General features: G+C 46.2%; 1 protein-coding gene across 1 annotated transcript in view; it reads right to left on the bottom strand.

The window, feature by feature from the left end:
- Positions 1 to 8,410, bottom strand: part of LOC144756213 (E3 ubiquitin-protein ligase TRIM39-like) — a 173,202-nt gene extending 164,792 nt beyond the window's left edge. Inside the window, exon 1 of the mRNA XM_078645825.1 lies at positions 7,870 to 8,410. Within this exon, the coding sequence (XP_078501951.1) occupies positions 7,870 to 8,292 (423 nt within the window). The 5' untranslated portion in view covers positions 8,293 to 8,410. The remainder of the gene's footprint in view (positions 1 to 7,869) is intronic.
- Between the last annotated feature and the right edge of the window lie 9,198 nt (positions 8,411 to 17,608).

Genomic DNA, 17,608 nt, shown 5'->3' with positions numbered 1-17,608 from the left:
ATGTAGGAGACTGGGTGCTGGTGAAGCAAGACCGCAAGACCAAAGCAGACAGCCGATACCTCGCCCACCCAGTCTCCAGTCAAAAGGGGACTATGATCACCGTAGAGTCGGAAGGAGGAAGGATAACTCTAAACATATCCCATTTCAAGAGAGATCACTCATCAGCCCATGTTCGTTCTTAAGACAGTGGGTCCAGCACGGACTCGTCGAGCCACAGAGAAAAAAGTGATGGAGCACGTCCTAAGTCAGTGAGGCTAGAGGACGCACGAGACGGTCCTACTCCTGATCAAGCACGAAGCTGTCGCCCCAGAAGAATGATCAAACGACCCACTCGACTCATTGAAGAACTCTGAGAGACAGTAAGCATTATTGTATAAAGGGGGGGGAGGTGTCGTGTCGTCCGCCTGAACCCGTCTGCGTACAGGGCAGGCGGAAGCGGATAGGGAGGGACAAGGCAAACAGGAAACAGTTCGGGGTAGGAGAGAAAAGAATAAAGACGTGTGAAACCCCAGCTCCGGGTATGAGTGTCATTGGGGGGGCCTGAGATCGAACAGCATTGACATCCGAGGGCAGGAGCCTTTTAAGACACCTCATGTTAAACAAAAAGAGCTAGAACTACACTAAACGTATTGTGGATTACATCCATAATCATTAGACAAATTCTTATAAAACCTCACAGCGTTGAGACGTATGCCTATGGCAGTACTGACACGTTCACAATTGTATAAACATACACTCCCAAAGCACACACTCCTATATACACATATGGTGAAAAAACAAGCACATACCTTTATGCGGATAGTGGACTATTTACACAATTTCAACACACACTCCTGACTGTTTATGACTCAGTGCATACCACCCTGAGTCCATACATACTTAGACACGTGCAGACTCACCTAGGATCCCAGACTAGCTAGATCTGGTAATACATTGAGGCTTTTACTGGCATACAACGTAGATCTGAGGGAGGGTTGAGTTGTGGCCAATATGGTAATGATCTGAAAAGGCATGAACTTCATCTGTGCTATAATTGGACACGACCAACATGATACAGCATTTACGTCACATTTTGAGAACCTTTCAAAAAGTCATCCGTATGGAGCGGACAGCAGGCCAAAGACAAGGCAAAAGGCAGGCCACAAAGGATGTGGATTCATCAGAAACAGAGGTTTATAAATGAGACCAGAGTGGATAAGTGTGGACTCTGGTGTGTTTACTTCAGATACACCATTAAAAGCAGGAGACTCAAAGCAGGTCCTTTAAAGGTACGGTCAAGACAACAGAGGCACAAGTTAAAGGCACTCTTGCTCTGTTTGTTGTGAAAATGGTGGCAGTGAAATCTATTGTAGCGTCAAAGAAGCTATCAATAGAGATTTGCAATTTACGAACCAAGTGCTAAATATCTGAAACAGAACAGTTTGGGGATTATCCTTGAATGTTTACCCCTTCTCACTATTGTCACATTGTGTGGACACTTCGTTATCTTTCTTTCTACTTCCAGCCCTCTTACGTGCTGCTAATTTTTTTGTTAAACATTCCAATAGTTTGCATATTGCCTTTCTGTATTTAGAACTGTATACTTATTTTTTACATTTTTAAATACACACAATTCACAATAAGACAGAACTGTTTGAAATTACCATCTTTTGCGTGGTGTACCCAGAGTTTTGCCTGGCTGTTTTAGGTGGCAGTAGAACTCTTTGCACTTTCCTCCTGCTAAACAGTGGTAAAGTGCCTGTGCTCTCCCTTTGAACATGATAAAACTGGCATACCCATAATTGATATATTTAACTTACCTATAAGATCCTAATATATAGTGCAAAATGTACTCACAGCCTTAAGATTCACTAGTAGCCTGCAGCATCCATTGTGTCACCCAGAGCAGTGACAGTGCTAACATAACTGCAGGCCTGCTATTTGTAGCCTGGCTGTTGCAGTTTTAAACTGCAAATTCGACCTGCCAAAATTACCCCTTTTGACAGGTCAAAACAATCGTTTTAAATATTAATAACTCATCCCTACGCATGCATTAATGCCTGAATGCCAAATATATGGCATTTAAAACTAGAACATGAGTAACATTAAACTTTTACATGTCCTTACAGTAAAAAGGCCCCAAAAACAATATTCAATGTTACAAAGTTGGCTGCTTCATAGGAAAGCTTTGGGATACAAGAGAACAGTAAGTAGCTAAGCATACTATAGCATAATGAAATACAATAAATGCACCCACAGACCTGTTCAAAGCTACCAGTATAATAATAAACATAAAGCGGAGTGTCTGTCTCTCACACTTCATCATTCACCATGCTGATAACCGCTCTTCAGTGGTCATCATGCACGACATGGAAATACTTCCCATAGAGGATCAAAACAAAGACAACATCCTTCCGTGCTCCAATACAATATAATATTATTTAAGAGTGTTATCGCCGGGTAGGTAACTGCTACAAATGTATTATTGTACTTTAATATAGTTAATACAAGCTTAATTCATTAGTCAGGTTGGTTTTGCTATAAAGACTGGCGGACCATCATGAGCTCCAACACTCATCTAGGCAAGAGGACTTGGACGTGGAGAGATCTTGTGTCCTCTTGACAGGATGGCCTAAGGGCTGGAACTAGATTTACTTCAAAGAGGCCTCCACTATTATAACCAACTGTCAGCTGACATAAGACCTTAACCCCTTCGTTTGCCCCCACAGAAGAGCAGGCACCAATCAGAGAGGAGGAGAACTACCCCCAGAACTAGTTTAGACTGACCACAGAGGAGGGGCTGGCGATTTCTATGGCCGCATCTCTGATGTGAGCACAAGAGTTCTGCACAGGGAAATAAATATTTTGCCATCTTTGTTTTAGGTAGAGAGGTACACTGTGAGATTGTCTGCAGTAGGGCACATAGGAACTTCTGCAAAAGTGAGTACGGTCACGCCCAGGAACCTTCACCCCATTGCTTAGGGAGTGCCAGAAGTTCTCCCACCCACAGGCTGCTGCCAGGCATAAAGGTGGCATCCCTAGTACCCTCCTCTGAAGACTTTCTGGACCTGTGGAAGAACAGAAGAGGACTTGACTGCTGCCTGTGACCTTAAAAGTGCCTAGAGGACTGGACTTGCTCTCCCACTTGTACCCCAGACAAAGATGTGGACTCCAAGTGTCATAAGGCTGACCTACTGTTCAATCTATAGAGACACAACATGTACCAAAACATAAGCAACCCTTGGGACAGTGGTATTCGGCTCCACTAGTTAAGTGTATGCCACGCTACAACCACCTACCTCATAGCGAAAAGAGATTTGGCAACTACTCAGGGACTACCTGTTGAATGTCGATACTGACTCCTAGGGCTAGTCTCCCCTACATACGGCTGTGACTCATTAACCACAAAGCTATGTACTCTTGAATGCTCTACCTGTCACTGTTGTTTTGTTTCCTGTGCTTGCTCTGCCTTCAAACGTTATGCCTTGACTGCTATACCTGCTGGTATTCGCACTGCCTTGCCCCCCCCACCCCCCAGGCCTATACTGAGGGACTGTTGTACTACATGCCCATAATTTGGGTACTATGCTTTGTATTATCTTGTCGAAAAACTCTTAAAGTTTTTAAAAAAACATAAGTAACCCAAGACCAGTTTTACCCTTCTTCAGGAATGCCATGAAACAATCCACTCGTCCACTCGCTATGCTGAGTCAGATTTTTATCAAGGTTTGATCTTTTAAGGGCCTACTGGTCCTTTCTGGCAAGAGAGCTCCTCGTTGGCAAAGAATAGGTGTTCTGTTCATTCAGAAAGTGAATGAGCAATAAAGAGGTCTTTAAATCTTGTTTTATCCGATTTGATTAGAAAATGTATATAGCACACAAAAGCTCAAGGGCGTCTGGGTGCTAGTCCCAGAGAGACCCGGAAAGGTTGCCAATGAAGAAGTAATAAACATAATTTTAGTTGGCAAAGAGACATGTTTTTAGTAACTTTCTAAAAGATCGCAGCGTTGGTCTGTTTTTTATATCCGCCGGGAGAGAGTTCCGTGTTTTAACTGTCCATGAGATTAAACTTCTGCCACCCCAGCGACCTTTCTTGAATATGGGTGTGTGTAAAAGTTTGCTCTGTGAAAATCTTTCATTTCTGGAGGATAAATACCAGATCAGATGTTGCTTCAGGTATTGAGGACCAACAACGTGGAATGCCTCAAATGCTAAGCATTGAGATTTAAATATAATCCTTTTTCAACTGTTAGCCAGTGTAGTGATCTCATCTCATTTGCTGTGCAATCAAAGTCTGAGGTCAAATTTCAGCTTATGTCTTCTCACAAACAGTTGCTTATTTCATCCTGGAGATTGATGTTTTCTCTTCTTTCTCTGATTGAAAAGTTAGAAAATGTTGTAAAGTGAATGATCTGACAAAGGAGTGTGACATGGAAGGCTATAGAATGTTAGGGGTCGATTACGATGGCGGACGGACCCGTGTCCGTCCGCCACCCCCGAAGTGGAGGGACCGTCCGCTGGGGCAGCGGCGGTCCCTCCGTAGGAATTAGGATGTGACCGCCACCCTGGCGGTCACATCCCGTATATTTACCATTGCGGCGGGTGCTGCTTTATGCAGCATCCGCCGTAAAGTAAAAAATGCACGCTATGCATTTGCAGGCACCGCGCGGTGCCTGCCGCATTGTGCATGCAACTGCAGGGGGGTACCATAGGTACCCCCCATGTGCACCCCCCACCCCCCCTTCAACCTGGGGGCCCGAGCCCCCAAAGCAGGAACTGTATGCCTTTTCGTTGCGGCATTGCCGCCACGGAAAGGCATATCCCCCAGCACATCCTAATATGGCTGGCGGTGTCTGATAGACACTGCCACCATATTAGAGCTTTTCCGCCACGGTCGCAAGGCACCCGCGGCGGAAAAGAAGCGGACGGTCTTCCCCTCCGCCACGGTCCCCCCTGCCATCGTAATATGGCGGGGGGAAGAAAGGTGGCGGACGGGCAGGGATGGCGGACGGATCGCCACCACCTGCATGGCAGTGGCGATCCGTCCGCCATCCTAATTGACCCCTTAGTTTGTTTCGTAACACACAACATTTAAAAAGCTTGTAAATAAACTGTACAAATAGCAGTTAGGACATCAAATTGTTTGGTAATTCTGAAGTGCAATGGAAACAAAAATTGAATAGAAACAAAACAAATCAAAACCCTTGGTGATGTGTAAATTATAAATACTTGCTGAAATCAGATTTCCACACATTATTTGTGCGCTATATACGTTTACTCGTATAACTGCATGTCAGTTTATAGACGTTTCAATGGAAAACGTGCTGCCCTTAAATGACAGTGCGCTACCATATCATGCTTTAGTAATATTATTAAAAGTGAGTTTTTAAACATGAATTAAAAAACATTCCAGCCCCTGCCTGTATAACGATCCTATTTGTGAACTAAGGTGCAAGGCAGGGACCATGCGTACCCTATATGTACAATCCATGGAGAAAAAGTTGTCTAATAAATCAAACAAAATAATTTTTTATAGAGCACACAGACTGAACTCACATAGTTTAAGGTGCTCTCATATGAGATAATGAAGAAAAAAGTGACGGTGAAATAAAATATTTTCCTAGTAACACATAATTTGAGAATATTGCAGTTGCAGGGAGTAGTTTATTCAAGTCATTACACCTGCAGGTTTGGCAAACTTTTTATAATTTTTCCGGGCTTGTAGGGCTCATCAGTTGGGTATAGGTTTATTCCAGTGGAACAGTGTGCATGCGTACCAAGGACCCACTGGAGTAGGGCCAAAACTGATTAGCATATGGCTGGGTCCAAATTGTTGAGGCATGTTGTGCAAAATAATGATGGACTGGTATGCAGCCAGAGTGATTACCGTAGCTGGGTTTAATGCAAGCATTCCATCTATCGTTTGTTTTGTATAAGTCAGTTTGACACCCAACTGGTATGCCCAGGCATAGGTCTCGGATACTACCAGGCAGCGGTTAAAGTCTTACGAACTTGTGTTCCAACCCTTCTCCAGACTGAAAAGCCAACCCCCTACGTGTTGGTGAGCCTAACACATTACAACAGACCAAAACAATCTCCTGCAAGCAGTCCTTCAGCAGGGTCCCACACACCCTTCTGACTAGCCTGCCGTGTGGATGGAATGGAGTTCAGTGAGGAGGGAGGCGGATGTGACCACACTCATCAACCATTCACAGCGGGGTAGGGTACAGAACTACTCTACAACTAAAGATAGTGAAGGCAAGCTCCCGTCAGAAGGTAGCTTCAAGTCAAAGACAGACAACTGGTTGCAACGTAGGACCATAGGTCACTCACAGAAGAGTCACATCACTAAGATATGCTACTTTTGCTTCGTAGACACGCCCATATTGAGAGATTGTGTCAGTTTAAGCAGCACATCACAAAAGGTGAGTTTTGCTCACTTCCCCCATGTATCGTCAGGGCCCACCCAGGCTTCTTCGTAGCCCTCCAGGTCCAGAATCCTGGAACCTGACCTGTCTACATTCACTCAGGCAGAAATGCCGTCCGGTATGCAGACTTTTCCACATGTGTAAGTTCACAAGCATTATAGACCAGGTGGTTTAAGCTAAAATATTTGTAAAACTGCACATACAGGTATACACCCTCACAATGGTGCAAACTTCCAATGATCAGGAAGTCAAATCTTTCCAAGTGCACCCTTGGAATCCTTCCAGTAACATGTTTACAAGAGTACTCCTGGAAAGGTTTAGAGGATTTCTATTCGAGTAAATTTCAAGTGATTCAAGCAAGGTAAAGTTCACTTTCTGTAGAACTGCTTTGGGGAAATGTCACTGCATTTTAGCCAAGGCGTCTTTTTTCCCTCTCACGGAATTTTTTTTTCCCACAGATAAAATACTTCTCCCTCTTCATCATTTTTGGGACGCACAGTGGTGGCCTGTGGGGCAACCATTCCCAAACTTCAAGGGGTGCTAACACTCCCAGCCAGGACTAGCCCTGGTCGCACACGGTGCCCTCTCCCCCATTTCCTCCTTCTCCACGAATTCCCTAACTACCACTCACCAACAATGCACTTCATCTCTCTTTAACACCTTTCTGACAAACATGTAATTTTTTTATATCGCTACGCATAGTTTATTCACACTCAGTTCTGAAGCAGTCACCTAAAGCCGCATTTATTTGTGCATACTTCAAAAAAGTAAATATAACTAGAAAGCACTTTGTGTTCTAGGGCTGCCTGAATGATCTTGGCTGATAATTTGAGGGAACAAATACAGAAAAGTCACATTAGAAATGAATACATACTTTTTTTTTTATTTATAACCCTATTTAGTGTCAAGACGAAGTCTTTGCAGGCTCTTTAAACAACACATGGCTGCCATTTTTCTATTGGCAACTACTTTATATCCCTTTTCATGAAATGCATTTTAACTCTACAGCAGTAGTTGTAAAACAAAAATGTAAGGAATAGGCAGAGTGGGGCCCATGGGGTACTGGAACCATAAAAAAACTAAGCCTAGATAACTAGTTTACAAAGGCATGTAAACAGGTAAATGGTCTTCTAAGACCAGTGGAAATCTCAGGGGTGCCGGAGATAGACTCCGGACACTGCCCAACCGAGCCCCCAGCAGCCTGGGCTGAGACACACGGGGGTGGGGGGACAGGGGGACGGGGGGGAGAGAAGGACGACTGAAGCCCTATGGGCTTTGCGCGCCTGGTGGTGGCAGAAAGACACTGTTCAGCTTCCAGGAGATTAGTGCCCAAATCACGCACCTGTACCGAACGCACCTTATACTCCTCGGCGGCCTATGTAATGGGGGCCCTGTGAGTCCCCTCCCATACATCATAGGGCTGTGGCATTCACACCTCTGTCCACGCCCATCGCACACTCACCTTGTACTCCTGGGCAGCCTCCCGAATGGGGCGCGCAGAGTGAGCCTTGTGGTTTTTGGACTCTCGACAGATCACACAGATGGGCTCCTGGTCATCTTCACAGAACAGTTTCAGTTTCTCTTCGTGTTCTGTACACAGGTTCTCATAATTCTCATCCTGGGAAGTCGCACTCAGGATGTGAAGCTGTTTCAGCAGCTCCACCATATTTCCCAAATGTCTAATGGGTCTTAAGGTTTTGTTCAGAGATGTTTCTCTGCACTCAGGGCAATGGAAGTCTGTCTGCAGCCCCTCCCAGCACCGAGTGATACAGGACAGACAGAAGACATGGCCACACTTCACAGACACGGGCTCTGTGAAATATTCCAGGCATATGGAGCAAGTGGCTTCTTCCTTCAGACCCTGGAGATGGTTCGCAGCAGCCATTATCCTGCGGGGAAGTTGTGAACTTTCGTTTCTCAGTCTGTGAAGTGGGCGTGTCTCTGTCTACTCTTCTTTCCACACAACACGGGAGCCTTAGGACACATGCTAATGAGCTGGGTTGGGTTTGCAGTTCACATAGGCGTGTCTCCCACTGTGCCGTGAGTTACTGCAGCTGAGATAGATTTAACTCTGTCTGAACTGGTCCCTGCAGCTCAGTTAGGCGTGACTCCATTTGGGCTTTGAGTTCCTGCTGCTGAGATGGGCGTGACTCTTGTAGACTGGGCGTGCCAGCAGCTGAGATGGGCGTGACTCCCTTCAGACTAGCAGTGGCAGCAGCTGAGATAAAATATCGGAAATCACCATGCTGATTAGTCTGAAGCAAACCCTAGTCTCATATCGCTCCTAATTTGATCTGGGCCTAGTGAAGAGGTCCTGTATTCTACATACCTTTCGTACGGGGGTACTAGGTTCGAGTCTCAGCGTTGGCTCAGTATCTTGTGATTCTAGGCAAATCGCTTAATTTCCCCGTGCCTACAGAAAAACAAGCATTGGTAAAACCAATAGGTCTCGCTTTTGCAAGAGCTACTGTCTTTGTTAATGTATTTTAGCCACGGTGTGTAGCTGTAGCTTTGCTGAAAAAATAAAATAAAAAGTGCTACGACGCGGTCAGTGGACGCTTCATAGCGCTTTTTTCCCTTTAGGTCCTTCCATGTCGTACTGCGATTGCACTGCTGTACAACATGGCTAAAGAAAACACTTGCAAATACTAGACTTATTGGCTTTGCCAGTGCTTGTTAGCAACAGCCTTTCCCTCTCGTCAAACACCTTCTCTTTCTAGCTGCGCCATCGCATAGTGTTCCCAACACACCATGCAATACATTTCTTTACCCCTCACACTGTATTGTCCTGCTGGACACATATGTGTGTTCTAGCACGTACCAGTTTACCAGCCAATCTCTGAGGGCTAGCCTTTACTCCCACCCCACACCCATCCAACACAGGCGTCACCAGTCAGGTGACCATGTTGATAAAGGCGCCTGAGCGCTCAAGCTCGTGGCCAGTAATCTACCATTCACACCCGTGTCTGTGTCAGTCATTATCTAGCATGTGAACCTAGGACCCACAACATTACATTGGCGACGAGGATTCTGACCCCCACTTCATGCCGCTTTGCACCACCGTTCCTGGTGAGGAATGCCCTGAGGAAAAGGGCACGTTGCCACATTTTATTTACCCCCATGGGTGAGTAGCGTGTTATACAAACCCCGATTGATTGTTTGATTTATAAAGCACAAACTGTCACCAAAATTGGTATCATGGTGCTGAGATGCATGTAGATAGGTACCGGCTACCAACATATAACCATCAATGGGAAAAAAAGGCAAGAACTATTTAGGAAAAAGTCATATCTTCAGAGCTTTCCTGAAATGTTGAGATCAGTTGAGGATCTGAGAAATGGCAGCAGTTTGTTCCACAGTTGGGCTGCTTTGACTGAGATTGCCCGGCCCCCATATAAAGATAAAGTCCACATTTGTAAAGCGCACAATCACCCGTAAGGGTCTCTAGGCGCTGGGGGCCGTCGGGAAGATTAAGCGAGCTATTGCCCAGAGTCACATGGTGCTGGGCTAACCTGCCGCCGGAGCCGGGGATCGAACCGTGGTCCCCAGATTCCAGCGTCAGTCGCCCTGGCCGCGGCGCCACACCTCTCCCATATCTGGCCTTCCGAAATGTATTAATACACACTAACTTTGCAGTAATAAAGCGAAGATATCACCATGGACTATATCCCTTCAGTCTTCGTTGCAGGGGTGCTGGGCCAATGCCTTGTAATGTCTTGAACACAATGCACATGGCTGTCAATAAGATTCTCGGCTTCAGAGGTAGCCAGTGCAATTCCTTCATGACATTCAAAGCTGATGATCTGCAAGGTCTGTTTAAGGCAAGTGTGACTGATGACACTTGTACAATATAGAGTCTACTGAGCAAGTAGTTAGGGGCTCCAAGTAGCAAGGCATTACAATAGTCTAAACAGCTATGTATAACGCTGCACACTACAAGTGATTTAGCTTGAGTGGTCACCAAAAGTATCACTTTTCTAAGGCTATGTAAACGTGAAAAACATTTGCCTGCTACTTTTCTAGCGTGATGTTCCAGGGATTACTTGTTATTAAACATGAGCCCCACGTTCTGAACTGTATCTAATTGTATCAGTTTGTCTCCTGATGAGAGGGGCCAGAGGTTAAAGGTCAGATTAAAGGGAATCTTGCTAGCCGAACAACAGAGGAATTCAGTTTTATCCCCATTTAGTTTTAGTGAATTTGCATTCATCCATCTGACAACATCCAGCATGCCTTTCTGGCATGCTGTTACTGTCTCCTCTTGATTGTTATTAAAGGATAGAATCAGCTGAGTGTCATCGAGATAGTTGACCAACCTAATGTTATGCCCCTTTATCGAAGTGATGAGTGACCTCATATAGATATTCAACAAACTAGGGCCCAGTGCTGAGCCCTGTGGCACTACCTGTCATAGATTTTTGGATTCAGAACAATAGGAAGGCAGGACAACAGTCTGACATCTGTCCGATAGGTGAGACTCCATCCACTTCAATGCTGTGCCCCCAATTCCAAGTGCGGTTAGTCTGGAAAGAAGAACTTTGTGGTCAACCATGTCAAAGTCAGCTGACAAGTCAATCATGATCAGGACTGCCCACTTGCATCCGTAGCTACTCCAAGGCAACGAGTAAGGCTGATCCTGTGCTATGTCTATGTTGGAAACCAAATTGTTCATCCTCAAGGAAAGAGTGAGATTCTAGATATTGCGATAATTTCCTACTGACATATCATTCCAGGATCGTCACGGGGAAAGAGAGGGGCAAGATGGACCTTTAGTTACTTAGCACGGATGAGTCAGATGACTATTTTTGCAAGAGGGGGTGACAATTGCTTTTTTCCAGCTGAAAGGTACCATACCGAACTCAAAGGACTGGTTGCATACCTGCAAAATAGGAGAGAAAGCTCATCTGGGTATATTGAGTCTCTCAATAACATTTTCCAGGTTCACTGGTCATCTGGCAGTTTTTCGTCTGTTTGTACAAGTTTTAGTCTGACCTCTTTTGCCTGCGACCATTCCATTCCATCTTTAATCCAACTTTCAACTGTGGGTCTCCACGGATTTAGCATTATAATTGCAATGTGCCATTTCACCAGCGGTAGTCTGTTAAAGGGTCTTTAACCAAGGACACCTTGAGATCGGACTGAATCACAGGAGACAAGGACAACTCTTGCTGTAATACTCTGTTGTCCCCTTCTAATTCCCTGGGTAATCAGCAGCATTTTAGTTACAACTTGTTTTTAATGGTGAAACATTGCTATATTTCAATTTAGTAGATGCTAAATCCTAGACAGCTGGTCACAAACCTCCTGAAATATGAGACTCAACCTTTCCCCCAGACCGGGGGAACACCATCGCCTGCCCTGGGACTATGTGGCACAAGACCAGCCATAAAATTAGATATTCAGGAGGCGTGTTGCACCCATCTTCCGCCCCGGACATAGTACAGAGACCGCACTCCTGGCGGTATGTGAACATCTGCGGACTATTTTGGATAGGGCTCTGTGCAGTTTCGGACTGGGCTTGAGGCGATTGCCAAGTGGATGACCACCAACTGTTTACAACTTAATGCTAGCAAATCTGAGGTGCTGTTGGTGGGTAGAAACAAGGACCTTTGGAGCACTCAGTGGTGGCCGACATCCATGGGTAATGCCCCAATCCCCAAGCCAGCGATAACAAATCTGGGGATCTGGCTTGATTCCACTCTTGGGTTCCAGGGACACACAAAAAAGGTGGCCGGCACTTGTTTCGGTCTCCTACGTGGCCTTAGGCCCATCCTGGGATTTTTTGATCCTGCTACATGCCAATTGATTGTTCAGGCTACTATCCTGTCGCGCATTGACTACGCAAATTCTCTTTTGTTAGGGGCTAATAAGGTGGATGTGCTCCGCTTGCAGAGAGTTCAAAATGCGGCGGCGCGGGTCCTGCTTAGGCTCCCTAGATTCTGTTCTACATCGGGCACCATTAGGCGACTCCATTGGTTGCCCGTGAAAAAAAGGATTGAATTTAAATCACTGTGCCTAGCGTTTAAAATCTTCACATTTTCTTCCCCAGAAATGTTATCCAGACTGCTGACCCCATACGTTCCCAACCGCCAACTACGTTTGGCGGAGCAGCTGTTGGCTGTGGTCCCTCGTGCGAAACGTGCTAGAGCCGGGGGGAGGTCCTTCGGCCTTCTGGCCGCGAGGTTGTGGAACTCCCTTCCTGCTCAGGTCCGCCGTTTGGATGGTTTGTTCCCCTTCCGTAAGGCCATTAAAACATTTTTGTTCCCCAGATAATTGCTTTGCTACTTCCGCTTTTTTTCCGCTAGCGCTGGGACGCCCCTTCGCTGCACACTTTACAAAATTACTTAATAATAATAATAATAGGCTAGCCACACCCCTAAGGTAGATTCCTGAATTGAACAGCCAAAGAAGAGTTTCACCATCTTGATTTTTGGTGAAATAGGGACTATTGGGTTAGGTTGATGTCCACTCCCCACAGGAAGTGAGCATGTAGGGGGCCGTAGTCGCTCTAGTGGAAATTAACCCATTGGCTACTACCATCAACTCCCTTAAACACCGCTAAATTGAGTGTTTATGGGTCCCCGACACCAGGTCATCAGATTCTACTTCCTGGGTATGGAAGAGGACTAAGAAGAGCAGATACAGTGAGAACCAAGGACAGGAACAGAAACTTGCGCCAAACCCTGCCTTGTCGCTTGATCCTTAAAAATTCCAAAGACCAGACTTGTCCTGCAGCAGGGCATCCTCCCACACACTTAAAGGCCTGTCCAGCACTTCAACAAACAGTTAGCATCTTCATTGGGGTGCAGGAGCCATCCCCCTGCATTTGTAGACACCAACAGCATCTGCCCGGCTCACCATGTTGATGGCCAGATATCCCACCAAGGGAGCATCACCGTAGGAGGTCTTTGTGGCTGTAGGTTAGCCCTGTCTCTCTGTCCAGTTTTGAGACGGTGGACCCTCCAGGAGCTTCCCTGCATCAATATCCTAAGTAGCGGGGCACTTACACCAACCAAGGCTTGTTCCCCATCCAGCCCAGACACCACTGCTTTGGAGGCACTCCTGACATCAAGGGACATTCCTTACAGACAAGACCCATGACTAGAGGTTCCCTGCTGTTTGGTTTTACCCTCCTCAACAGGTGATCGGCAACCGTGAGAGCCTTGATCTCCAGTGGCCAGCCAGCCAAGACCCTCTACACCCGCCCTGCCAAGCCTGGGTCCACGTCCTCTGACTGTGTCCCCTGGGCCTAAGGATCTCCACAATTTGAGCCCCTATTTGGGTTCAATTGTGCTTGCCCCAAGTCCTCTTTAGGTCTACAATGTAGAGCTTGAGACTACCATCCCATAGAGTACATTTGCACCCAGGTACACCAGGTCAGGTAACCGGAACCTGCTAATGGTACTTTGGGCCTTGGCCCTCTAGCACCTTAAGTCCCAAAGGGCACCTCAGAAAGCCAATCACAAGTACCAGTTTGCTATGTGTGGTTTTCCCCCATACGATAACATTGTAGCGTTTGAGGCTCATGCCTCCAAACGTTTACTTGAGTATTTGTTTTTCATAACAAATTTTATTAATTTTCCAAGATACAGGGTGGGCAGTTCCCTAAGCATACATTGTTAACACCTTGAACGCTATGGGGATTTTTCTCCTGTGCTGGGATTCTACAGATACCACTTTACATGACGAGCTGGGCTCGTCATCAGCGTAGCAGGAGGCTACTGCATGACGAGCCCAGCTCGTCATGAGCGTCGAAGGGGTTAATACAGTTCAATGTAGAAAGTACCTTATTTATGAAAAAAACTCCTAAAACTGGCCTTCCATACAGCTGGCCTAACAACTGAAATGTAGCACAGATCATCACAAAACTACCTCAAATACAAATGACTAGGTTTATATGTATTGACCACAGAGTTACTCATCTTAGATATTTCAGTAATTAGGGCCAGGCAAATTTAAGGAGGGTCAGTTTGTGGCAGAGAGGGTAGGTCAATACCCCGATATGTCGCCCAGCCGGACCAAATCTTCCTGTGGTTTTGCAGGCTGCCCCATGCCTGATAGACAGCAATCTCGCCCCCACACATCTGTCCATAGCCTTCTTCCACCCACCCACTTTTGGCGCCGAGGTCACCTTCCACGCCTGGGCGATGTCCCTTTTGTCAAGTGTGATGCCCAGAAACAGTAAGTGTTGTTTGTAGCGGTTCCCACCAATCTCCTCTGTACTATACAGCAAGAACAGCCTAGGGTAGGGTGGGAGGTCCAGGACAAGACACCGCTCAGGCAGGACTAGATTTTCCGCCTATAAGCCTGTAGTGCCTCGCAACTCCAGACCGTAAAAGTGCCCTCTGCGTCCCCACACCTGAGACACATGGGGGACTGTATGACACCCATTCTCCACAGACGGGAATGGGTGAAATATGCTTGGTGAAGATATTTAAACTGAATAATGCAGTATCAAGAGGAGACAACAGAGCCTCGTGGACTGGCAAGGCCCTCAGTCTAATCTTCGTCCGTCATGGTTGGCATATCTGTCGCATATGCCTCCGTGGTCTTGTGCAGTGTGGTTCGGGTGTGGGTAGGCAAGGTCCGATATATTTGTTGTATCTTGTGTACCCCCAGTTCACCCATTAGTAGACGACCATCCAGGGCGAGAAATTCTGGTAGTTCGTCCAACGGATGAACCAAGGGGGTCAGGGCATGTCTCAGCTGCAAGTATTTGTAAAACTGCGGTTTATGCAGCTGAAATTTGTTTTGTAGTTGTTGAAATGATTTGAGGGTGAGACTCTGCATGATATCTCCTAGTGGGGAAATCCTGAGGACGTTCTCTTTGTGAAAGCCAGAGAGTTCGGTGACGGGGCTTAGGTATGTGCCTTGCCTTAGCTAGGTCGTTTGTCAGGAGCCCCGACCAGCCTATGTTTTTAACAGTATATGCCCAGAGTTGAATGACCATTCTGCTGGCGGAAGGGAGAAAATCGAGGTTAATTTGGCTGTAGAGGAGTTTCTGTAGGGAGATGCCCCCCATGACCAGACGTTCGACGGCATAGGCCGGGTCAGTTTGAGGACTATCCCACCACTCATTAATGACTAACACATGGGAGGATTGCATAGTGTGCGTATGCATCTGCTGCTGCAATGCCTCCACAGTATGTCGAATGTGCGCAGGTACGCAGCGCTACTCAGATAGCGCCTCCCTGCCATAAGAACTTGTTAAGGACTGCATTGATTTGGGCAAACCATGTGCGAGGGATATTATACAGAAAGTTTTGCATCCAAACAGTAACCGAGGAAGGGAAACCATCTTAAAAATTGCAGATCGACAATACAAGGACAGCGGCAGCTGTGACCATATCATAGTTTCTTCGCGAAAGGCTAGGAGTAGTGGGGTAATATTATGTGTCCACGATGTCGTGGGCCGCGGTGAGACTCCTAGATACTTAAATCCTTCAGTCGCGTGGGACAACGGCGCTGCCCAGATTCCGCGTCTCTGGTCCCCACATACAACAAGCATTTGCAATGCAATAGGTCTCGCATTTGTGAGAGTTAGAGGTATTGGCATTGTAAATGACAATGTCTTTGACCCATATGTTTTGGTTTGGAGTGGAGTGGATGTATGTGGAGTGGAGCGGAATTAGTTATTGTGTGCTGTGAAGGGATTTGTGTAGTGGAATTATGTGGCATTGTGTGCAGTGGAAATGTGGATAGCAGTTATGTGGTATTGAGTTCACTGGAATGTTGTGGAGTGTGATTGAGTGTGACTGTTCGGGATGGGACTGTAATTATGTGGATCGCTATTTTGTGTTGTGGAGTGGTGTGTAGTTGAGTTAAATTAGGTGGAGTGTTGGATTCTGTGGCATGATGTGGAATTCTGTGGTGTAGATTGGATGTATGTGGTGTGGTCTGTAATTTTATTGTTGAGTTGAATTATGTGGTTTGGAATTGAAACGTGCAGAGTTGAATTGTGTGACATGGAAGTCTGTGGCGTGGAGTAAAATTATGTTGATTGGAATAGCAGTGAAAAGTATGAGCACGTAGTCCGCATACATTGCCATGCTACAGCATGCATGCCCCGCTTATAAAAGGGAATGGTAATTAGGGTAAAATTACATATGGAACAGACAGCCTTCCCAGATGTTTTTCATTCGCTGTTGTCCTTAGATGAAGCAATTTAGATCTCTGTCAGGGGAACTCACAATCTCAAAGCCAATGTGGCAGCTACTACCAGAACAAGCATTTCCAATGCAATAGGTCTCGCATTAGGAAAGTTTGAGCTATTGGTATTGTAAATGACACATTTTTTATTTATGTGTTGGTTTTGAAAATAGCGAAATGAATAGCTTTGTCATTTACAATGCCAATAGTTATAACTTTCGCAAATGTGACACCTATAGCATTTGTAATGCAATATGTGTTGTATTTACATGACTTAGATGTATTGTTAATACACATAACAATGGCTTTTATTTTTTTTATAATTAATACTTAAAAAAAAGTTATTGTATTTTATAATGGCACTAGCGTAAGTTTTTGTAATTAACTTTTGTGAAGATTATGTTCAGTGTATTTTATTGAGACGAAAACCCAAGAACAGAAGTGAAATATTAACATCTTTTTGTGGGCTTGAAAAAAGTACAGACGGACAGGAGGACGGTGTTGCAGCTGCTGAGATGGGGTTCAGGAGCATAGGGTGTGGTGTAACAGGACAGTGGGGGGATGGTGGGGTTTGGGGGGATGTGAGGCTTAGGTTCGGAGCTGCCGTCTTTGGAGGGGGTGGGGTTGGGTTTGGGTCTAGGTGTGGTTTATCGTCCTGGGGCTCATGTGGAAGGGTGCAAGGGGGGACGACACCATGTTTAGGCAGCCTGGGGAGGAGGCAGCGAGGAGTTTTCATTGCTGAGTTAGGGGGAGCGCTGCATTTCTGCTGTTTTGCCACTGGAGGTTCGTGGTTAGGATGGAGGAGACGGATTGGGGGTTGGGACGGAGGCGCACCTGGGTGTGCGGTGGGGGAGGGGCAATAAGTTGGACAGCTGGGGAGGAGATAGCAAGGGGTCTGGCGGCAGGACGGATGGGGAGGCGATGCTGTAGACAGAGGGGACCGTTGCGGCAGGGGGGGGAGGGGGTAGTCATCATGCCAATGCCTTTATCCTTCAGAGGCCAGTTGGGTACAGTGTCTCCGGGCACTCGAGAGACATGCAGGCGCTGTCTGG

This window comes from Lissotriton helveticus, chromosome 5_1 (genome assembly GCF_964261635.1).
Source record: "Lissotriton helveticus chromosome 5_1, aLisHel1.1, whole genome shotgun sequence".
In the NCBI taxonomy this organism is placed as follows: Eukaryota; Metazoa; Chordata; class Amphibia; order Caudata; family Salamandridae; genus Lissotriton; species Lissotriton helveticus.
The sequence above is the reverse complement of the archived record's forward strand: the minus strand, read 5'-3'. Positions and strand labels throughout refer to the sequence as shown.